The following is a 24738-nucleotide window of genomic DNA, read 5'->3' as shown; positions in this document are numbered from 1 at the left end:
AGCAGTTTATGTTCCCAGCAGAGTACAGTCTGTCGAACATTACTAGGCACCTGCTGGTAACAGGTAAGTTTCTCAATGTTCCTTCTGTTTCCCTTTCCAGAAAGCTAGATGGCACCCAGAGGTGCTGCATCCTGTAGTGTCTCCTAGTGAGAACCAGCAAAGATTGTTTCAGATTTCCATATGAATTCAAAAAAAATTTAAGCTGATATACTTACTTTAGAAAAATAGCCAACAAGGTGGCAGCCCTTGACATCATTCTGGGTTAGTACATAAAAAAGAAATGGCTCCACATCATAATAGAGTGTTTTGTGGTCAAGAAACAATTTTGCCAAGAGACACAGGTTCTGACAATAAATGGTACTCACATTCCCATCAACCTAGAGGAAAAAAATAGACAAAATGGTCAGCAGGGTGTCTCTTTAGTTCTAGAATAACACACATCAGAAACAAGCACCTGTGAGTACCCACAGTCCAGCCGAAGAGGAGCTGGCAGCTATCAGAACAAAATGGACCTGGAAGCGGTCCCTTGAAACGGCAGAGTACAGTGCCTGCTATTTTAAAACAACTAAATATATAAAACACTGCACTTCAACAAAGCATGAAAAGTCTAGACAAGGAGGTGATGGCCAGTTTTAAAAACAGCACTTTTTGCTTTTATAACAAGATTGACTACAGGAATCCTTCAGATGGCAAGCTGATCTGATGTATTTTTTAAAGTATTTAATTCAACAAAAGATCTAAATGCAACCTCTTCTAAAATACATATAAGTAAAGCAAGGTAAAACTATAGTTTAATCTGTGCCAGCAGCTAAAAGCAATGTAATCTGACTGCCATGATGAGATTTCCCCCAAATAAAGCTACTCAAGGGATTATTATCTATTGTCAGAAGCACCAAGCAGGTTCCCTAGGCAGCAACCTGGCAAGTGAGGTTATTTCTTGGACTCCGGTTGGCAAAGATCAGGAGGACTAGGCTACATGCTCCCAATACCCCTGTAATTCTTGGCACTGCTGGAGCCAGCTCTTTTATGGAAATGCCAACAACTGTCTACATCAGACCCAAAGACATTGACATTTCAAGACTGCAATTTCTTTAGCAATTTAAGTAATTTATTGTACACCACACCCTTTCCCTCCCCACGAGGTCAAGAGCTCCTCTATTCCTCACCTAAAATAAAGGCTTTGGGAAGATGAAGGAAGTGAGGGATGGAATAGTTCCTGACAATTTGAAATTCTATCATCATAGTAATTAACAGAACTGAGCACATGGCAGGTACTCAATTAATACTTGGCAATTAAACCACAGAACTGAGATCAAGAAATTAAAAACCACTACTAACAACACAGAATCACAGATGTAGCGTAAGTCATACAACCATGATGCAGTCAGGAAATATATTAAGATTTATTCAATATACAGCTATTACACATACCTCTACACAATATTCCTTTAAATAGAGCAGTAGAAATTTTTTCATTTAAGTGTCATATTTCATAGATTCTAAGACACAATCTTATCACATCTAAACATAAGTAAAATCCGTTGGCATTTAATAATCAAATGGAGTTTGATCATAATTAGCAGTGCCTTTACCTTCTCAGTGGTACATAAAATAAGATATAGTACAACTGATGTCTTTGATTCAATGAAATACAGAATAGTTTATTCAGAGATCAAGCTTGTGAACTGGGTACCACTTAGATTGGCCTAATTCTGCTTCTCCCTCATACAGCTGAATTACTGACTCAACAGTGAATGAACAACAGTAAAATAACATTTCCAAAAAAAAATCAAGTCGTGCAATTAAAGTACAGGTGGCACTGTATTTGAAATGGGTAGGAAGACAACTACTAAACATCTTCTACTTTACCTCAAAGACAGAAATGTTATTCTTTCTATAAATCTCATTAGCAGGAGGATGGAACCAACCACATTTCTTCATGTGCTGCTGTAGAATAGTTCTACTTTTCATATATTTTAGACAGAATTCACAGAGATACAACTTAGGCAGCCTGTAAAAAATAATTACACAAATAAGAGGGCTTTATATTTTATAAGACTTTAAACTTTCATCACTATTCTTTTTTGATTCTCATTACTACCCAGGTAAAAAGGTAAAGAATGTATCATTGTCCCCATTAACCAAATGAAAAGAAGGAAAAACAAAAACTAAAGACAGAACTAAGTTGAATAACAGGATCCAACTAATTAACGGCAAGAAGGCAGGGGTGAAAATCAATTCACCCAATTCAGTGCTCTTCCTATCAGACTAATACTTTGCAGTCTTTTTAAGTTACCCACGGGACAGATATGAAAATCTCACCTTCTCTACTCCTTGATAATCTCCAGTAAGTAAAAAGTAAAGTCTACCTTGAGAACACACCAATAAGTGAAGATTTTGTTACGCTATATATTCTTTCTTCCTTTATTTGATCATTCAGTCATTAATTTCAGAAAATGAACATTTATTGAATACTATCAGGCCCTGTGCTAGGTACACTAGGTACAGAGTGCTGAGTAGGATGGACATATAGTAGGTATTATAAAAGCAGATTTTGTATATCTTTTTAAGTATAAAATTATAGTATGTTTTTTTCAAGTTAGGACATACTACACTACCTCCTTCCTTCCACCCCTGAAATTCTAGCTTCCTCTCTAGTTAAATATCACATTAAATCCTGCAACTCAAAAGTCTATTTTTCAAGGTGAAATAAAATTTCAATTTATTCATTCACATATTCTGTTATAGTCATATCATTTATATTTATTCAACAGTCTTGCTATTTTAGCCGTAGTTTAACAGGATTTCTTCCTTATAATGTCCCTTTTATGAGGAGCTAGGCAACAAAGTGATGAGATCAGTTCATAAAGTAACAGAAGGAACATAACCTAAACTAAAACCCAGTGGCTTTTATATGTATTTTAGTCTGAATTGAGAAGACCCCCAATGGCTCTCTATTATAAAATATACACCCCATGTATCCTCAGCACAGAAGCTTCCCTGCATCCTGAACTGTGTCCAAAACTGGCAAGCACGCCTTGGTAAGCTAAGATCTGATCCTACAATGAAAACTGCATATGTGAAAATACTGGATGATATGACAAAAAATATAATCCAAATAAAATACGGTATCTTCCCTCATATAAATAAGTACTGAGGCTGAAGGAAAATTTTTAAAAACCTCATTAATTTAGTTGCCATCAGTTTAGATAGCTATGCTTTAAAAAGATTAATCTGGAATTAAAGAAAAAGTAGATTAATGTACAAAAATGTTTACTTTGTTAACGTGTGAAGACCATAACTATTTTTTCAAGTTCTACTTTAGAAGCAGCTTTTGAAGCATATTTATCTGAAAACATCTAACATTCAACTAAAGCCTTTCCCAGGTGTATTATGGAACACTAGTTCTGTATACATTTAAGTGTTTCATGCTCAAGTAAAGTGGGAAAAGGCATGTGATTAATTTTTTCTTCTCCCTTGGGGATTCACAATGTGTATTAATTCCTTCTCTACAATCCCACATCTTATTTTTAAAACTGCCATTCAGCACACTAAAAGCTTCCATGGAACTGCTGTGGTATATAATATTTCTAAATGTCTACAATATGTAACACAAAAATAATGTCTAATATTAGTCAAACTCAAAACAACCCGAAATTATATCATTAGTACAAAAATAAGCCATTCCAAAATAAAGTACTGAGTGAAACAAATAATGACTGACATTACAAATATAAGCAGCAGGCGCCCAGAGCACAGGAAAGGAAGGCTTCCTAGGCCACTCTGCTTATTTCCTTCGCACGTTGCCTCAAGCTACTCAGAGAAGGAACGACAGCAGGATAAATAGCTTTTTCCTTCTTTACCACCAGAACTAAAAAAAACTCAAAATGAAATGGCCCCAGTTGTATACTTCATCATCTAATGTGGGCACTAATGGTATTAACTGAGTCTCAAAGATGACCCACAACTGCCAGCCTGTCTTCCTGAATATCTTGGATTTTGAACGATTTCTTCTTCAAAGGAAGGTGGAAGAATGAGGTTCTCCCTATAAATGTACTTAATGGCATCCTCCTCCCTGCAACTACTCTACTACTTACCTATTCTTTACCTGTTCTAAATTCTCAATGGGCTATATCTAGAAAAGAGAAAAACTCTTTGAAAAGATACATGAACCTCAATGTTCATAGCAGCACTATTTACAATAGCCCAGACATGCAAGCAACCCAAGCACACATCAACAGAAGATGTGATACATATACACCCATATACATAAATGGAATATTACTCAGCCATGAAGAAGAACGAACTACTGTCATCTGCAGCAACATACATGGACCTAGAGAATATCATACTAAGTGAAGTCAGACAGGGAAAGACAAACACTTTATGGTATCACTTATATGTGGAGTCCAAAAACAAATACAAATGAATCTACATACAAAACAGAAACAGATTCACAAACACAGAAAACAAACTTATGGTTACCGAAGGGGAAAGGGAGGGTGGAAGGGATAAATTAGGAGTATGGGATTAACAGATATAAACTATGCATAAAATAGATAAGCAACAAGAATCTGTGTAGCACAGGGAACTATATTCATTATCTTGTAATAATCTATTGATATAATGGAAAATAATATATATCAAATTATTTATAATATATATAAATATATATAACAGAATCACTTTGCTGTACACCTGAAACTAATACAATATTGTAAACCAACTATACTTTAATAAAATAAATAAATAAATTCTCAACGACCAATTTTAACTTGTTACAACATGAAGACAGAGAAGAATCCTTGAGTATAGGTTCAGTGTGACAGCTAAATATTACAAATAAATATTTCCTACAAATGTGAATCTAAAAAACCTAAACAAAATTCTGAGCTTTTTGAAATAAGAAAGAAAGAGACAGAGAGATGGAGGGAGGGAAGGAAGAGAAGAGAGGAGGAGGGGGAAGGGAAGGGGGGAGAGGAGGGAGGAGAAGGGAAGAGAGAAAGAACCAGTGACTTTTCCAGGTTACAATAATGACAAATGCCAACTTCAAGCTGTTTACTTGGAATAGCAAGATGTATGGCATTTTATTGATTAGTTTTTTAAAAACTTCACTGGGCCTTATTATGTGAAAACTAATAAAACAGAAGCAAGCATAATATGATCTAGTTTATTCTAAATCAGTTCCTGCTGAAAACATTTTTAAAGCCTCCTATTTATTTTTCTTTCTTTTTTTTTATTGAAGTATGGCTGATGAACAATAAGTCCCAGGTGTACAACATAGTGATTCACAATTTTTGAGTTATACTCCATTTATAGTTATTATTAAAATATTGGCTATGTTCCCTGTGCTGTAAAATATGCCATTTTAGCTTATTTATTTTATACATAGTAGTTTGCACCTCTTCATCTGCACCACTACCTTGCCCCTCCCCCTTCCCTCTCCCCACTGGTAACCACTAGTTTGTTCCCTGTGTCTGTGTGTCTATTTCTTTTTTGTTACATCCACTAGTTTATTTTTTAGATTCCACACATAAGTGATATCATATAGTATTTTTCTTTGTCTGACTTATTTACTAACCATAATACCCTCCAAGTCCATCCATGTTGCCGCAAATGGCATTATTTCGTTCCTTTTTATGGCTGAGTGGTATTCCTTTGTCATATGTACATATATACAGATACACACCACATACACAGATAAAGAAGATGTTATATATACATAATATCTTCTTTATCCATTCATTTGTTGATGGACACTTAGGTTGCTTCTATGTCTTCGCTATTGTAAACAATGCTGCTATGAACATTGAGGTGCATATATCTTTTCGCTTTAATGTTTTTGTTTTCTTTGGACATATACCCAGAAGTGGAATTGTTGGATCATATGGTAGTTCTATTTTTAGTTTTTTGAGGAACCTCCATACTGTTCTGCACAGTAACTGCATCAATTTAAATTCCCACCAAGTGTACAATGGTTCTCTATTCTCCACATCCTCGCCAACATGTTATTTGTAGATTTTTTTTGATGACAGCCATTCTGACAGGCGTGAGGTAATATCTCATTGTGGTTTTAATTTGCATCTCTCTAATGATCAACAATGTTGAGCATCTTTTCACATGCCTGTTGGCCATCTGCATGTCTTCTTTGGAAAAATATCTATTCAGGTCTTCTGCCCATTTTTTTTTTTTTTTGTGTGTGTGTGTTACGCGGGCCTCTCACTGCCGTGGCCTCTCCCGTTGCGGAGCACAGGCTCCGGACGCTCAGGCTCAGCGGCCATGGCTCACGGGCCCAGCCGCTCCGCGGCATGTGGGATCTTCCCAGACCGGGGCACGAACCCGTGTCCCCTGCATCGGCAGGCGGACTCTCAACCACTGCGCCACCAGGGAAGCCCTTCTGCCCATTTTTTAATCAGCTGGTTTTGGGGGTTTTTTTTTGTTTGTTTGATGTTGAGTTGTATGAGCTGTTTATATATTTTGGATATTAACCTCTTATTGGTCATATCATTTGCAAGTATTTTCTCCCATTCAGTAGTAGGTTGTCTTTTCATTTTGTCAGTGGTTTCCTTTGCTGGGCAAAAGCTTTTAAGTTTAATTAGGTTCCATTTGTTTATTTTTGCTTTTGCTTCCTTTGCTTTAGGAGACAGATCCCCCCAAAAAACTGCTGCGATTTATGTCAAAGAGTGTTCCACCTATATTTTCTTCTAGAAGTTTTATGGTTACAGGTCTTATCTTTAGGTCTTTAAACCATTTTGAGTTTACTTTTGTACCTGGTTTAAGAAAATTGTCTAATTTCATTCTGTTGCATGTAGCTGTCCAGTCATCCCACCATCATTTACTGAAGAGACTATCTTTTCCCCATTGTACATTCTTGCTTTCTTTGTCACAGATTAATTGACCATAAGTGTGTGGATTTATTCCTGGGCTTTCTATCCTGTTCCACTGATCTGTGTGTCTGTTTCTGTGCCAGTACCATACTGTTTTGATTACTGTGGCTTTGTAGTATAGTCTGAAGTCAGGGAGCATGATGCCTCCAGCTCTGTTTTACTTTCTCAAGATTGTTTCAGCTATTCAGGATCTTTTGTGTTTCTACACAAAGTTTAAAATTTTTGTTCCAGTTCTATGAAAAATGCCATTAGTAATTTGATAGGGACTGCACTGAATCGGTAGATTGCCTTGCGTAATATGGTCATTTTTAACAATAATAATTCTTCTAATCCATGAACACAGTATATATCTTTCCATTTGTTTGTGTCATCTTCAATTTCTTTCATCAATGTCTTAATAGTTTTCTGAGTACATGTCTTTTACCTCCTTAGGTAGGTTTATTCCTAGGTATTTTATTCTTTTTGATGCGACGGTAAATGGGATTGTTTCCTTAATTTCTCTTTCTGATAGTTCACTGTTAGTGTACAGAAACACAACAAATTTTGTATCCTGCAACTTTACCAAATTCATTGATGAGCTCTAGAAGTTTTTTGTGGCATCTTTAGGATTTTCTATGTATAGTATCATGTTATCTGCAAACAGTGACAGTTTTAATTCTTCTTTCCAATCGAGATTCCTTTTATTTCTTTTGCTTGTCTGACTGCTGCAGCTTGGACTTCCAACACTATGTTGAATAAAAGTGGTGAGTGGGCACCCCTGTCTTGTTCCTGATCTGAGAGGAAATGCTTTTGGCTTTCCATAACTGAGTATGAAATTAGCTGTGGGCTTATCATATACGGCCTTTATTATGTTGAGGTATGTTCCTTCTATGCCCACTTTCTGGAGAGTTTTTATCATAAGTGGATGTTGAATTTTGTCAAAAGCTTTTTATGCATCTACTGAGATGATTATATCGTTTTTCTTCTTCAATTTGCTAATGTGGTATATATCACACCGACTGATTTGCAGATACTGAAAAATCTCTGAATCCCTGGGATAAATCTCACTTGATTACTGCTTACAATTGTTTATGATCATTTTAATGTATTGTTGTATTTGGTTTGCTAGTATTTTGTTGAGGATTTTTGTATCTATGTTCATCAGTGATATTGGCCTGTAATTTTCTTTTCTTGTGGTTATTTTTATCTGGTTTTGGTATCAGGGTGATGCTGGCCTCATAGAATGAGTTCAGAAGCATTCTTTCCTCTGCAGTTTTTTGGAATCGTTTGAGACGGACAGGTGTTAACTCTTCACTAAATGTTTGGTAGAATTCATCTATGAAGCCATCTGGTCTTAGGGTTTTGTTTATTGGGAGTTGTTTTATTACTGATTCAATTTCATTACTGGGAATTGGTCTGTTCATATCTTCTATTTCTTCCTGCTTCAGCCTTGGGAGATTCTAAATTTCTAGGAATTTTTCCATTTTTTCTAGGTTGTCCATTTGACTGGCGTACAGTTGTTTGTCATACTCTCTTATGATCCTTTGTATTTTAAAAGCCTCTTACTTCATTAAAACCAAGCCTACTGGGATGACACTGTTAGTCTAAAGGGAATCATCCAATAAAACTCAAGGAAAAAACAAAATATTCCTTCTTGTAATAGTACAAATGGCTGCAGTTCTCTCATTGAAAAGATATTATCATATAGGAAAAACATTAGATCACATGAAATGAAATGCAGTTATTGAGATTATGAATACTCCCTGCCCTAAAGAATACTGCTGGGTGCTCCTTTCTGTCATCTTCTTCCTGAGAGCACCTCGGCCTTGACTATCAAGTTGGTGTATGGTCACTGTGATTAGCTGCATCATGGGGTATAGCCCCCCTACTTGACATTCAATTTTAAAGTCACCCAGTATATGGACACCAGTCTATGAAGTCAGGACTGGGCTGCAGCTTATTGTTTCCCTTACTTCTAGGATGATGCAAATATTCTTCCTAGAAGTTCCTACAATACCTTCTTGGCTTTTGAACATTGCCCAAGATAGTAGCAGTTTGTGTGACTTTTATAACAGGTCAACTTGTAGTAAAATTTTAATACAATAAAAATTATATCAAATACTACTTGAGTCAAAGACTATGGTACAAGCCATCTAAGATCAATCTAGATATCAATGCTATATGGAGTAGTGAAGCAGAGAGGTTAAAGGTTATGGCTATATGGTAAGAGAAAAGTGGGATTAAATCCTGGTTCTGCCACTTATAAACTGTATGGTCTTGAATATGTTTGCTGGGGGCCCTAGGCTGTAAAACAAAGAAAGCAATATCCACCTCACAGAATTATTCCAGAGATGTTTAGTCCAGTAGCAAGCTCAGTGAATGGTAACTATAGCTGCTATTATTTATAATTAATACTATGAATATTTTTATTCTCCTTTCATCCATTTTATGTCATCATTTAATGGGCATTCAAGGACTTCAAGGATGCTGTTCTTTAGTAACTGGGGCTGTACATAATCTACGCATCAAATCAAGTCAGGAACAGGATCAAAAGGTAGAGCAAGCTTCCTAAGCTACTCAATAATGTGGGAATCTGCCTTCTTAGGATCTTAATATGATCTTGCAGCAAAGAGGTCATTAAGAAGCTAGGCTCTAAGCAGCTCAGGAGTAGAGGCTATCCCATGATCACAGTTCCTCTTGCCTCTAGCCCATCAATGTCATGTTTTTAAAGGCAGAGCAGGGCCCTCTATGGACCTGTCTTCCATGTGTGTGCATAACATGGCCCTGTTGGAGAAACCTAGGGTTAAAACTCTGGTTTCTATTTTTCAACATCTGAGACTTAATCATACTGCTCCAAATGAAGCAGCACTATTGCTTCATCGTTGTTGTTTCATTTTGCTTTGTTTTTTTTTTTTAAGTCATGGATGCAATATTACTTAACATACACTACACACACAAATATCTGAATATTATGGGAGACAATGCATAATCCCACTTCCCAAAAGATTTTTCCTCCTGTGATCGTTTTTGGTTTTGCTCCAATTGTCCTATTTTGCATGCTTTAGGATTTGGAATTTTTTAAAAAGTGTTTAAAACCTTTAACAACAAGAAAATAATTTGAAGTAATTTAGCAGAGAATAATAGTCATTAACAAAGTAAAAATACAGGTTTATTATTTGGAAAACATAAGATCTCTAAACATTTTAGCCAACTCAAGTTTAAAAGAACTCAGAAGTGAAACAAACTTAAACTCATTTTAAATAGATTATGTGGTTTCCTAACAATGTACTTAAAATTATGAATAGATAGAAAAAGATCACAATTATCGATACTAAAGAGCTTATTAAATTACAGAATATTTTCTGATGCAAAATTCAGGGAACCCTCCACAATGGTGGATAAGAAAATGAATAGAAAATGTCTAAAATTCTACTTAAGAAAGTTGATGAATTTTACAGTTCTTACCCTATTGCTGCTTTCTATTACAATTCCTATTATACTTTTTTGGTTATTTATTTTTCTGCTGGCAATGTTTGTTCATTCTTTCACTGATAACTAATTCCCTCAAAGCTGGTTAAGAAGTCACGTTCTAGTGACAACCTCATCAGAACAAAAAGCACATTTTTGATGAGGCTTAATATCTTAAAGTCAACAGCCTCATGGTTGGGTCCATTCTCATCTTCTATCTCCATTCCTTAGTAAATGGAGCTCCTCTCCTCCCCCTGAGGGGAAGAGAGACGGTGCCTGTGGTTCTAATCTCTGCACTACAATCCCTGGAACAGGTGACACATGTGTTGGACAAGCTTTCTTTTCTAAGTGAAGCACTCTTGTGATTTGGACAGCTCACTTAAAAACGGCAATAATTTATTTTAAATTACTATTAACTGGGCTTTCCTGGTGGCGCAGTGGTTGAGAGTCCGCCTGCCGAAGCAGGAGACACGGGTTCGTGCCCCGGTCCGGGAAGATCCCACATGCCGCGGAGCAGCTGGGCCCATGAGCCGTGGCCGTTGAGCCTGCGCGTCCGGAGCCTGTGCTCCGCAACGGGAGAGGCCACAACAGTGAGAGGCCCACATACCACAAAAAAAAAAAAACAAGAAAAAAACAAACAAAAAAACCTATTACTTTAAATAATAATTTATTTATTAAAATAATTTATTTAAAAAAAAATAATTTATTTTAATGAAGGAATTAATTCCTCAACTTCGCTGCTCTTGATCATACAATATCCTGGCTACCCAGAACTCCTGAGGAGGAAATTGCACTGAATACCTGTGTTCTGTAGGTAGTTGAGGAATTTCCTTCCCTCTTTTAACATATATACATAAAATAATATATAAATATAATTTAATCTTTTTAACAAACTCAGATTGTTGTTCTTCCATGAAATAAACAGAATGCTGCCTTAAAGATCTACCACAGAGTTTGGGGCTAACTGACTCTACAATAAATGGGTCTCAGTTTGCTGTGTTTCATAGGCTTTATGTTAGTTTCCTAGAGTTTTGCTTTCTCTCTCTCTCTCTCTCTCTTTTTCTTTTGGTCACTGAGATCTAGGTCTGTAAGAACATTCTCATTCTTATTTTTCTATTTCTGTTAGACTTGGAAACCAGACAAGCAAGTTATTAAGTTACATGGAAAGTTTAAAAAAATACTGAGTTCTAGTTTTTTAACAAATTATACTGGCCTATTCCCAGCTTCTTAGAAATAACCCCTATTAAAGCACCGTGTATACTATAAAGCACTAAATAAATCACTGTCAGTATAATTATTTTGGCTAACATTTTAGACAAACCATGTTACTAGATAGGTAAGAAGTTATATAATAAGTACTCTGAATACGTGTTTAACCCACAGAGCACCGTAATTTATTATTTCTCATAACACTCTGCTAAATGGGAAACTGAGGCATATGTAGCTTATGGATTAAAGAAAGAATTAATATGACTGCTGTACTTCAAATGGTAGGCCAGTATTTAATTTTTTGACCAAATCTTACTTTAACTCTTTCAATTTCAACCCTAAAAGAAAAAAGTAATAATAACTGACATTACTGGGCACTCACCATTTTGAAGTGATTTACATATTTCAACTTATTTAATGTTGACAATAAACCTCATGAAGAACTACTGTTATCTCTATTTTACGGATGAGGAAACTAAGGTAACAAGTAGCTGGGTAACTCCTAAGGTTACGTAGCTTATAAATGTCAGAGTTGAGTCATGAAACAAATCTGGCATGCTGCCTTACCCCAAAAAGCTGGTGACTGACCAGTTTTTATATCTAGAAACCCAAGCCATTTATATGTAATATTTGTCCAATTACTCCTGGGAAAACAAATTATTTACTAAGTTCGTTAAATTATAAAAATGTAAATAAAAGGCTACTCAGTGAAACTTTATTTATAGTTAAAAATAAGAATCTCCCTTTAAAAATATTCTTAGTGTGAAGTATGAAGGCAAATTTCTCATAAACAAAAAATGCTCCCCTTTCATTCTGACCATGTGTCGGGTTTCCAATCTTAAGTAACAGCTTTTGGACAGGTTACAGCAAAGAAAATCTAAAGCCAACTGAGATTAAGTAGCTGCCAAAGTATGCTGCTATTATGGACATTTAAAACCAACCAGTTTTTTCAAATGTAAAAACATGAACTGCACTACAGTGTCTCCAAGATCCCTTCTAGTGCTGAAGTTCTATGAATCTAAGAACAGAAAGTAAATGGTCTCTTGAAACATACCTTGAGTATTCTTGAGGATATGGAGAAGAGTACCAGGTGTGGATTTCATACTTCCCAAACTCAATAACAGAGGGACAGCGGACTTGTGGATCAGGGGGACCGGTCACTCCAACTTTCTGTGCAGTGAGAAAATACATTAATTACATAAGTTAGTTAAATTAAATACACTGAGACAGATAACAAAACCAACAAAACAAAAAAAATCCATCTGAATCTAAGTGTCGCCTTCTCAGGATTCCACAGGAAAAGTTAAAAAGCCAGGAACAAGCTAGTAAGTTTTGAAATAAGGTGTATTATCCTTTAAATAGAGCATCCAAATGAAGAATAAAAATGCTAATAAATCTCTTAGAACCAAATGCAGTTGGTGACACTGCAGTTTCCACATTTAATAATTCTGTGAATATCCTCAACTAAACTCACTCCTTAATCACTTAGTTGTTAAAGAGACCCTGCCAGCACTTGGGGATATAAAGTCAGGGGTGGGCAGGAGTGCTTGCTGCCCACTGGCCGAGATCACATGTGTAGTGTCCCAAGTGACAGCAACGGCAACCACCTACTCAACATGTGAGCACGTACAGAAAGGAATCATCCTCCGGTTTGTGAAAACAGATATTAAGGAATATGACAAAACAAGTAAGAGTCTTCATTTTACACTGCCCCTAAAACTCCCTTCTTAGTGGCTTTTCATAGGTTTAACCAAAGAAAGTAATACTCTGTTAAACACACACTTTTATCCCTTTTTATCTATCTTCTGTATATAATTAAAATAATTTCTATACCCCCATCCCTGCAATAACCTGAACTACACTACCTTAAAAAAAGAATAACTTGTAAAGCGTTGAGGACTTCCACAGCAGCAGCTCAAATATAAGCCACTGCTATTGACTACAAGGATCAGGTTTTAAAACCTTAAATTCAAGGGGAATCTGATCTGCCCTGCATCCACTACAGCAAGATTCATACATGTATACATGTATATAGGCATACCTCGGAGATACTGTGGATTCCGCTCCAGACCACAGCAACGAAGTGAATATCACAAGTCACACGAATTTTTTGGTCTCCCAGTGCATATAAAAGCTATTTACACTATACTCTAGTCTATTAAGTTTGCAATAGCATTATGTCTAAAAAAAACAACGGACATACTTAATTAAAAAATACTTTACTGCTAAAAAATGCTAACCATTATCTGAGCCTTCAGCAAGTCACCATAACAGATCATGAGAATAAATATAATAATAATGAAAAAGTCTGAAATATTGCAAAAATTACCAAAACGTGACAGAGGCACAAAATGAACAAATGCTGCTGGAAAAGTGGTGCTGATACACTTGCTCAACTCAGAGCTGCCACAGCCTTCAATCTGTAAAAACCTAACTATCTATGAAGCACAATAAAGTGAAGTGCAATAAAACAAGGTATGCCCCTGTGTGTGTTATGCATATAACGTATTATATATATGCATGTATATTTATTATGGATAGTCTATTAAATGACTTTCTTTTTAAAAAAGGAGCTAGAATTTAGCCTAATCAAACACGAGTATTAATAACTCTTCAAACGAGCAACCAAAATTATCCTTCAACTTTATGCTTTAAAAATCACAGAGATTACTAAAGTCCCTTGTTGGAGCTCGTGACACACACACACACACACACATACACACACACACACACACACACAGACCCCTTCTAACAAAACTAAAAAAAAATTCAGAGGTTTTTATTCACTTTTCATATAAATTCATTTAAGGAAGAAGCCTTTTCACCACAACTCATTTGAGAACTCTCTGGTCTTTCTAACCATTCCCTTTTATAAAAGGCCAAGGGACTTATCTCAGGTTTCATGCTGGAACACAGCCAGGTGAAACCTCACCTCTTCCTCAGACACCTCAAAACAAAAGACAAACATCTATTAGTTGGATAAACTGTGTTATGACACCAAGGAGTACTGAGGCTCTTCCAAAGGCAAAAATCAAAAAGAAAAACACAAGACAGGGTTAAAATAAGATTTTTTTCATTTCTGAAAACCAAAACAGAACTCTGCAAAAGGTTTTAAACACACTGTTCTTTAAACTACATTCCAGAATCATGTATTCTAATTCATAAAGTAGTATCTTTTAGCCTATCTTCACAGCTCAAAACAACAAGAATAGTAGTATAGAAAATATCATAATAACCAATATCAGAAACCAAATCTAACTTCCTGAGCCAAGGATCAAGCAGGAAGCACGAAAGGTGAGACCATGCACCTGCTCCGGCACCGCCTGTTGTGTGAGAGCTTTCCCATCCGCTGCCCAGCGCTCCTCCAGGTGGACGCCCAACGCAAAAGTGGATACCCAGCCCCAGTACAACTGTCTGCACATCGCCGTCACTAGGAGAGTCTATGTAAAACCAGACTCAGAGCAGAATTCCTCTGCCTTTGCAGCTCTCGCCTTCCCCCACTGTGCGAGATGCGCACAGCCACAGGGCTCCACGACCTCCAGCTCCCTTGGGAAAGAAGCCTCTGAGCCAGTGTGTTTCCCTTTATCAAGGTCTGGAAATTAACAAAGGCTCTGTGCAGTGAGGAAGTAACAGCTGCATCTATACCACTCATTAACCTAGTCCTTGCCAAATTCAAATTGTCTAATCTGAATTACAAGGTTATCTTTACTAAATCATTTTATTTTTAAATTTCAGTCAAAATTTCATTAAACATGCAGCTTTCAAAGTAGCAGATATCTAATACAATCAAGGGCACAACATTTTTTTAAACTTTTAACTCAGGTTCTGCCACTCTGTGCCCTCCTTCTCATTTGAATATGCCAAAATCTTTAAAACATAACATATATTCTGGGCCAGAATGGATTTTTTAATCTAAGAAAGTAAGGGGGGCACTAAATGCACTAGTAATTGGGCTAAATCAAAAGGTAACTTTAAATATACCTATTCTAGATAATGAAACTTTTATTACCAGCAATTTGAGAAAAGACTGTTACTCTTCTGCAAAAACTCCACTTCTGTCAAATGACTAATTTATATTTTCCAATATAGAGACCACTCTTGCACACAGAGACCCCCAAGTCTAGACATGGTACAGAATGAAAATTACAACTGATGTAAATACAGCCCTGTTCCCTCCCTCTGCCGGACCTTCCTTTTCCATTCCCTGTGGGAAATGACATTTTGGTGTGGGAGTGGAGGGTAGGACTGTACCCTTAGTATCAGTATGAGAATCTGAAATGTGGGGAGAGGACATGTCTTTCTGGTATTTGAACATTTTCCCATAAAAGCTATGATAAAAAATAATTCTGTTCCTTAGGGATTAAAAGCTACCTGATGAAGGAGATGCATAAGAATGAGTCCACATGCTGCGAAGTGGAGAGAGCATGACCTTAAGGAGTAAAGAGACTCAGCATGTGTGGGGCACCTACTGTGCAGTCTCTGCACCTCGCACTGGCATCTCATTTATTCCCCACAATCCATTCCTCAAAGTAGGAAACAACATGCCTGCTTTACAGATGGGGGGAGGGGAGAGAAGCCAAGGATCAGAGAAGTTAAGAGGTGAAGAACTCCAGGATGGGAATATCAAGAGTGAAGCACAAAGAAAGAAAAGAACCAACCGGGTACAAGGTGAGATAGAAAGTATGGGTAGCCCTCAACTAATTAATTTCTGAATTCCAAAAGTTTGTGTGTAAGTTTCTTTGAACTGGAACTTAGTTTTCCAAAGAAATGAAGCTACTACATGTCCACAGTCTCTTATCCAAAACCCTTGGAATAGAATGTACTTTGGAATACTGAATTTTTCTCTTGTTAGAGAAGTACTACAGTACCTATATGTATCTTAAATCAACAGCCTCAGTAGGATTTGGGACAATGCTCCATAATCAGATACATTAATATTTCTTTAGCAAAGCATATGAATAGTCACATTAAATGGGATAAGTAAAGAATATATATAGTCTAAACTCAGTTCAGATCATGTTTTGCCAACAATTGAATTAGGGTAACTAAGATCTTACTATAAAATGAGTTATAATTTTTTTTCACTCTAAAGAAGATATACATACAGATGGCCAATATGTACATGAAAAGATGTTCAACATCACTAATCATCAGGGAAATGCAAATGTAAACCACAATGAGATACCACTTCACACCCATTAGGATTGCTACTATAAAAAGCAAAACAAAACACCAGAAAATAACAAGTGTTGGCGAGCATCTGGAGAAACTGGAACCCTTGAGCATTGCTGGTGGGAATGTAAAATGGTACAGCCACTGCGGAAAAAAACAGTATGGCAGTTCCTCAAAAAATTAAACACAGAATTATCATATGAACCAGCAACTGCACTTCTGGGAATACAGCCAAAAGAATTGAAAGCCAGGACTCAAACAATTATTTGTACACCATGTTCATAGCAGCCTTATTCATAAGTCGAAAAGGCAGAAGCAACCCAAGTGTCCATTGACGGATAAAGGGATAAAAAAGATGTGGTACAAACACACAATGGAATACTATTTAGACTTTAAAAAGGAAGAAAATTCTGACACATATTACAACATGGATGAACCCTGAAGACATTATGCTAAGTAAAATAAGGCCGACACAAAAGGACAAATATTTTACAACTGCACTCATGTAAGATCTACCTAGAGTAGTTAAATTCATAGACAGAAAGTAGAATGGTGGTTGTCACGGGCTGGGGGAGGGAGAAATGGGGACTTAGACTTTCTTTTTCTTCTTATCCAGCTTAGATTCCAAGGTCTTTTACTGTACCTCATCTTTACATACATCCTTAACTTCCTTGCTTTTCTCCTGATTCACCAAAATCCCAACTCTGGTTAAATTCAATATTCCAACACAATCCAAGTTATTACCCTCATATCTGAACACTATTAGAGAAAAACACAGAACCATGCTCACTAGTCTTAATTTATAATTCATACCCACTAACCTCAATGCGCACTTGATGCTTCCCCACTCCATTCACTGTCCTACTCTTCTAGATTATTTCATTACTTTCTCCTGTCTCTCAAGCCTCCAATACCTTGTACCCCATCTACACATTCAAGCAATGCCTTTGCTTTCTAAGAAGCAATCAAAAGAGAGCTTCCACAGCTTTCCACGGCACATCTGTATGTCTACCCTTGTGGCCATACACCCTGCCCTTCCTTAAGGCTATGGATGAATGGTCTAGGCTCCTACCTAAGGCCAACGCCCCAAATGATGTGAACGACATACTAAGCGCTTTGCAAATATCAATTCATTTAATCCTTTCAAGAAACCTATTAAGTAACTTGGTTGACCAAGGTCACTCAGCAGAGACAGGATTTGAACCCGTGCAGGCTATCTCTAATACCTAGGCTCTTAACCACTATCTTAATAAATACTCAATAAAATTTTGCTAAATCATCAAATGAATGAACTCAAAATACATCTAAACAGCCTTTAATATGTGACTCATAATTAATGGGTAAATGCCTTCAGACACTAAAACAGCCCTCTGCTCCCATCCCTAATTTCAGCAGTACCAAGGAGTCCACTCCAGCAACAAAAAAGCAGTCATGGGGCTTCCCTGGTGGCGCAGTGCTTGAGAGTCCGCCTGCCGATGCAGGGGACACGGGTTCGTGCCCAGGTCCAGAAAGATCCCACATGCCGCGGAGTGGCTGGGCCCGTGAGCCATGGCCGCTGAGCCTGCACGTCCGGAGCCTGTGCTCCGCAACGGGAGAGGCCACAACAGTGAGAGGCCCGCGTACCGCAAAAAAAAAAAAAGCAGTCATGGAGATACCTTAAAACCCCAGCATGCTAAAACTAACATCCTCTTACTAGCTTTCAAAGTCCTCTAAAATCCAGCCCTATATCAGTAATTCAATATATTTTTTACCATTACCCAACAATGTTCCATGCAGTTTTACCTCTCAGACTAAACTACAGGTGGTCCTTGCTTTGCATGCTACCATGTTAACTGAAACTTATGCATATCAAAACTGAGATCCAATCTCAGTCACTACAGAGTACATGAAGCACGAACACAATTCTGATATTCATGTGTCCCCATCAGCACAGCGCCATGCAAAGCAAGGACTGCCCGTGTTATAACACCTTCACAGGCAGCTATTGTGTTTCTACATCATCGCCACAGTATGACCTGCACATAGTAGGCCCTCAAATATCTGTTGACCTGATGGACCAATAATCACAATGTCTCTTGTATTAATATAATATATACACTGTATTCCTCAAAGCTGAAGTTAATGTTGTTTACTCTACCTGGTAAGTCCTCATCCTCTTCATTTACCTAAATCCTGCTTCTTCTGTGACCATCTCAGATCATACCAACTCTTACTAATCCTAGAATATACTGTGAACATATGGAACAGTCCATATCATTTAATACAGCAACAAATTACATCAACTGGTACTCTGGGCCACTGTTTGCTGTTTATCTTACCTTTCCCTACTTGCATTCAGTACAGGCTTTATGATTTTGATGCCTCTGTAACGTCTTTTATAAGGTAATGCAGGATGTTACTGTGATCAGGGGCACAAAAATGGAAGTCACACAGGCTCCAGCTCTAATCCACCTCTACCATTACTAGTTACGTAACTTCAGGAAAGTCACTCAACTAAAAGTCTCGGTTTCCTTGTGTAAAATGGAGTGGGTTTCAAGAAGCATGCCCTTTGGGCACTCAAAGAAATCCAGAAATTTGCCATGAAGGAGATGGGAACTCCAGATGTGCGCGTTGACAACAGGCTCAACAAAGCTGCTGGGCCAAAGGAATAAGGAATGTCACATACCGTATCCGTGTGCAGTTGTCCAGAAAACGTAACGAAGATGAACAGTCGCCAAACAATCTCTATACATTGGTTACCTATGTACCTGTCACCACTTTCAAAAATCTCAGACAGTTAATGTGGATGAGAACTAACTGCTTAAAGTTATAGAACCGCCTTTGCATCTTGACTTTCCTATTCTAGTTGTAGCTAACAGGCTCATATATCTTAAAGCAGTTCCCAACTACAAGATCATCTGGCAAGTGTTTCCTAAACACTGTACCTGGGCCCCTTCTCCTCAGTCCCTGGAGTTTCTGAATATTTGAACAGAGCCTAGGCAGGTTAAGGTGGTTTTGCAGTACATCCTGGCTTGAGAATGACTGTTTAGGTAGTTGCGACATTAGGCATATAATGTTAATGCTTTTACATGCATGTTTTGTTAATTCTAAGATAAACATTTTTCTAGGAAAAAAATTAATTACTTAATTAAATTAAATAGGGATAACAATCCTTACCTCATAGGGTGAAGAGAGTTGTTGAACCTAGTTTATTCCATTTCTAATTAACTGTTCAATTCTTTATGCAAAGAAGAAAATTATTTTAGTGGCCCAGACAGATTTCAAAAATGCTGTTAACTTTCTAGAACCACAAAAAAAAAACAATCAAATCCTTCAAAATTAGAAAGCACTAAAATTACTATAGAAATATAATGTGCTATTTGGTGATATTCTATGTAAATATCATTCTATATATTTCGAGGAGGCTGTTATGCTCTTCAATGTAATGAATTGAATACAAATGCTTCTTTCTGGTAATGCATCTTTTAAGAAAAACCATTTCTTCCAAGCTCACAAGATCACTGTTGAAATATAATTCCAAACAAAAGCCTATACTACTAATTTCTTACACTTCTGTTTTTCTTTTTAGAGGTGGCTCTTTTTTATGAAGTGTTCGCTGACTAGCTAGTAATGATGGAACATAGTACCAGGCAAACTATATCCTTCTCCTGAAATTAAAACAAAAACAAAACAAAACAAAACAAAACCAATTAATAGATGACTTTTTTTTGGGGGGGTGGCACTTGCTAAACATTTCAATAACGCTCAACTTAATTAGATAATGTATCACAAAATTTAATTGTTCAAGATCATCACTATGAGCCATCACTACTGGATTTGCTTTTGTGAGTACGTTTCCTACTAAATGGCAAAAGCTCTATGAAAATAAAAACAGTGTCTCATTCATAGCCCCTGCACCCAGCATAGTTTCTAGAACAAAGCAGGTACTTAATAAATGATGGGGTTTTGCTTGGATGTATTCCTATATTAACTCCTTTATCATTTATTTATCTCTTACGAAGACTGCATAAGACCCTGTAATAAAATCTTCCCGCAAAATTTGTGGAACAAAGGTTGAAGCGGTTTCTACTAAAGAATGTCTAGGCTCTCAAAAATGACTTTGTAGGTTATGTTTCTGAATGCTTCTATTATTTAAAAACATCATCTAATCTAATCAACAGTGACTCTCCCCACTGGCTTCAACCCACTTCCTCTGTTACATTAGGTCCGAGAGCCTGGGAGCAGTTAGTCCTCGACAACCTCCTGCTCCTTTACACTGCACACTGAATCTACCACCAAGTTCTGCTGACTCTGTCTCTGAAATGCATTCTAAATCCATCCACTTCTCTCCCATTTCCACTGCCACCTCTCTAGTCTAAGTCACCATCTTCTTCCATCTGGATCACTGAAAAAGCCTCTAAATTGGTTTCCCAGCTTTGACTCTTGCCTAATTCCAATCCATTCCTCATAGAGTGGACAAAAAAAAAAAAAAAAATTAATGCAAATCTGATCTATTTCCTTTCTAAAATCATTCAATGATTAAAGAAGATGTGGTGGATATATACAATGGAATACTACTCAGCCATAAAGAAGAATGAAATAATGCCATTTGTAGCAACATGGATGGACCTAGAGATTATCATACTAAGTGAAGTAAGTCAGAGAAAGACGAATATCATATGACATCACTTATATGCAGAATCTAAAAAGTATGATACAAATGAAACTTATTTAAAAAACAGAAATAGACTCACAAACATAGAAAACAAACTAATGGCTACCAAAGGGGAAAGGGACAGGGAGGGATAAATTAGGAGTTCGGGATAACAGATACACACTACTATATACAAAAGAGATAAACAACAAGGACCTACTGTATAGCATAGGGAACTATATTCAATATCTTATAATAAACAATAATGGAAAAGAATTTTCTAAAAAAAGCATTCAATGGTTTCCCACTACAGTTACAATAAAAACCCCAATCCTAACTTATGTCGTCAGCTTATCTCTTCAGCTTTATCTTTTGTGACTTTTATTCACTGTACTCTAGTTATACTGGCCTTCTTTCAGTTTCTCAAATTTACCAAGATCCTTTATGCCTCAAGACGTTTACACAGGCAGCCCCTATGTCTGGAACATTCTTCTTAGTAGTTTTGTGCCTTGCTGACTTTTCCACTCAACCTTTAGGTCCCTGTGTAAATTATCACTGCCCTAAAAGAGGAATCCCAGACACCTGGACCAGGAAGTGTCTACTATAACCTCTCATTGCATTCTTATTTCCTTCCTGTTACTTATCAGTTTGTAATAACAGATTCATTTGTATGATTGTTTACTATCTGTCTCACTCATGAGGCAAAGTTTCATGAAGGCAGAAGCTATGACTTTTTGTTCAGCCTATAGCTCTAGTTCCATGCCGGGCACATGAATTCCAAATGAATGAACCTCATGCAGAAATACCACCATCATCAGAATTTCAGTGCACTGCCAATGAAAATAAGCACAGATTAGAATTCAAATATCTAGTTATTTCTTTGGTGCCAGATACGTACATGGACAATCACAAGTTTAATAAAATGCTGGAAGAAACACACAATTAGCCAGATTATTGTCAATACAAATTTATATTGTCTCCACTGGGTCTCAGCAAGGCTCAGCACCCCTTTTAACTCTCTCTAGTCATCTTTCTCTTCACATTCCTATTATTCCAACTCCTGGCCCATTTCTCCCAGCAGAAAATTTCATTTAAACATCCATTTATTAAACAAATATTTACTGAGCCTTTACTATATTCCAGGTACTTGGTATAAAGCAGTGACCAAAAAGAAAGTGCCTGTTCTCAAGGCACTTACATTCTAGAAATAAATATTTACATTCAGGAAGTGATAAGTACTATATAGGACAAGCAAGCAGGTAGGGGGACACAGAGTGATACAGTGGGGATAAATGTATGCTATTTCAGTTTGGGATTTAGGAAGGGCCTCTCTGATGGGTGACAGGAGCAGAGACCTAAACAGAATGAGCCAACTAGACGTCTGGGCCAGAGGAAGGGCAATCCAGACAGGAAGCAGTAAGTGCAAAGGCTCCAAGGCAGAAGGGTGCCTGGTGTGTCTGAGGAAGAGGAGGAGGCCTGTGGCTGGAGCAGAGCAAACAAGGGCAAGAGTGGGAGGACAACGTGGAAGAGGGGGGCAGGCACAAGGTCATGGTGGGCCTTTTTAAACATTCTAAGCAAGACTGAAAGACACTGGAGGGCTTCTGAGCAGAGGAGTGGTATGTTTCAAAACATTTACTGCGGGCCCTGTATAAAGAATACAGACTAAGGACTGGGGTGAGGAACAGGAGTGGAAGCAAGTAGCTGGGTCTGGAGACATTACAACAGCCCAAGCAGGTGCCAGCAGCTTAGGCTAAGACAGAGGTGGAAGGGAAAAGGAGGAGTCATATTCTGGATATATTGTGAAGGCAGACCAACAGGATTTGCTGATGAACTGAATATGTACAGAGCATGAGACAGAAAAAAAAATCAAGGACCTCTTTGGGCCTGAGCAAGTAAAAGAACAGAACTACTACTGACTCATGTTCTCCAATAAAAGGAACTAGGCATTCTTAGAGAAATGGCTGAATCTACAACCAGAACAACAAGAGCCTAGGATATACTGCTGTGGCCAAAAGTAAATATGAATATGGACTGTACAAATATCGAATCATTTTGTTGTACACCTGAAACTAATACAATGTTATATGTCAATTATACCTCAATTTTAAAAATCACCAAATGAATAGAATAAATTGGAGAAAGTAACACACACAAAAAAACCAAAGTTAAGGGTGAGGTAGAGATTAAAATCACAATAAATGTTCTCAATCTGTGTGGGGGGAAAAAATGACAGAGACACGTCAGAATGACACAGGGGCTGGCTTGAGGTTCCCCCTGCCCAAATCTGGAACAATCTGAGCATCAAAATAAATATCAATAGCAACAAATGATTAAGATAATTCATAAAATAAGAATCTACAAGTCATAGATAGACAGATAGACATATGGATGGAGGGATGGATGGATGGATAGATAGACTGATAGAGAGGAAGAAGGAAAAGCTCTTCCTTACAGCAGTACGCCAATTAATAAACATAAAATAAATGATGAAATTAGAAAATCATCTAAATCCATCTAAAGCAACCTGCAAAGTCTAGCAGGTAAAATTTGATAAGAAACAGGATATTTACAGAAAGTGTATTCCCACAAGATACATATTAATAATTACAGAGGGCAAATGATTTCACAGAGAAGAAACAAGGCACGATACCACTGTAACCAAGTGATCAAGTTAACATCACTTGTAACAGGACGAACACCTACTACGTGCCTCCTGGTATGACACACTGACGAGAACACGTCACCTCTGTAAGACATTCAACAAAATAAATGACCTGCACACGTTAAAAATGTCGAGGGCGTGAAAGATAAAGACTGAGAACCTGTTTCAGGTTAAAGGAGACTAAGGAGACACAACAAGTAAACGAAACACATGATCCTAGACTGGACAGTGGACCAGGACATGGCTTATTTTTCCTTTTGCTATAAAGAACATTAGTGGTACAGCTGGTGAAATTTGATTAAAATCTCCAGATTAGGTAACATGCTTCATTGGTGTTAAATTCCTGATGCGATGACTGTACTGTGGTCAAGTATAAGAACGTCCTTGTTTTTAGGAAATACACACAAATAAGCAGGAATAAAAGGCATTAGCATATGTCTGCAACTTATTCAGGGAAAAAAAAAGGTTCTTAAAAAGTGAAGCACTCCTTTGAATTCCCACTGAACATCATGTAACTTTCTACTACAGTACCTATAACACTTTTTTTTTTTTTACTTCTTGTCCAGAAAAGAATATGCCTTCAGAGGTTAAGCAACTTGCCTGAAGTAGAAGTTAGTAAATGACAGACCAAGGCTTGACCTCAGATCTACCTGACTCAAAGCCATACCTGGTTAAATCATAAGATGGTGAAATGCCGAGTAAATGTTTGCTGAATATTTATACTGTTG

General features: G+C 37.2%; 1 protein-coding gene across 1 annotated transcript in view; it reads right to left on the bottom strand.

The window, feature by feature from the left end:
• Positions 1–24738, bottom strand: part of KAT6A (lysine acetyltransferase 6A) — a 107321-nt gene that overhangs the window by 15603 nt on the left and 66980 nt on the right. The window contains 3 exon segments of the mRNA XM_024765119.1: positions 216–377; positions 1870–2011; positions 12598–12713. Of these exon segments, the coding sequence (XP_024620887.1) occupies positions 216–377; positions 1870–2011; positions 12598–12713 (420 nt within the window).

This window comes from Neophocaena asiaeorientalis, unplaced genomic scaffold (assembly GCF_003031525.2).
Source record: "Neophocaena asiaeorientalis asiaeorientalis breed wild unplaced genomic scaffold, Neophocaena_asiaeorientalis_V1.1 scaffold14, whole genome shotgun sequence".
In the NCBI taxonomy this organism is placed as follows: Eukaryota; Metazoa; Chordata; class Mammalia; order Artiodactyla; family Phocoenidae; genus Neophocaena; species Neophocaena asiaeorientalis.
Note: the sequence above shows the minus strand (reverse complement) of the source record. Positions and strands in the feature narration are given on the sequence as shown.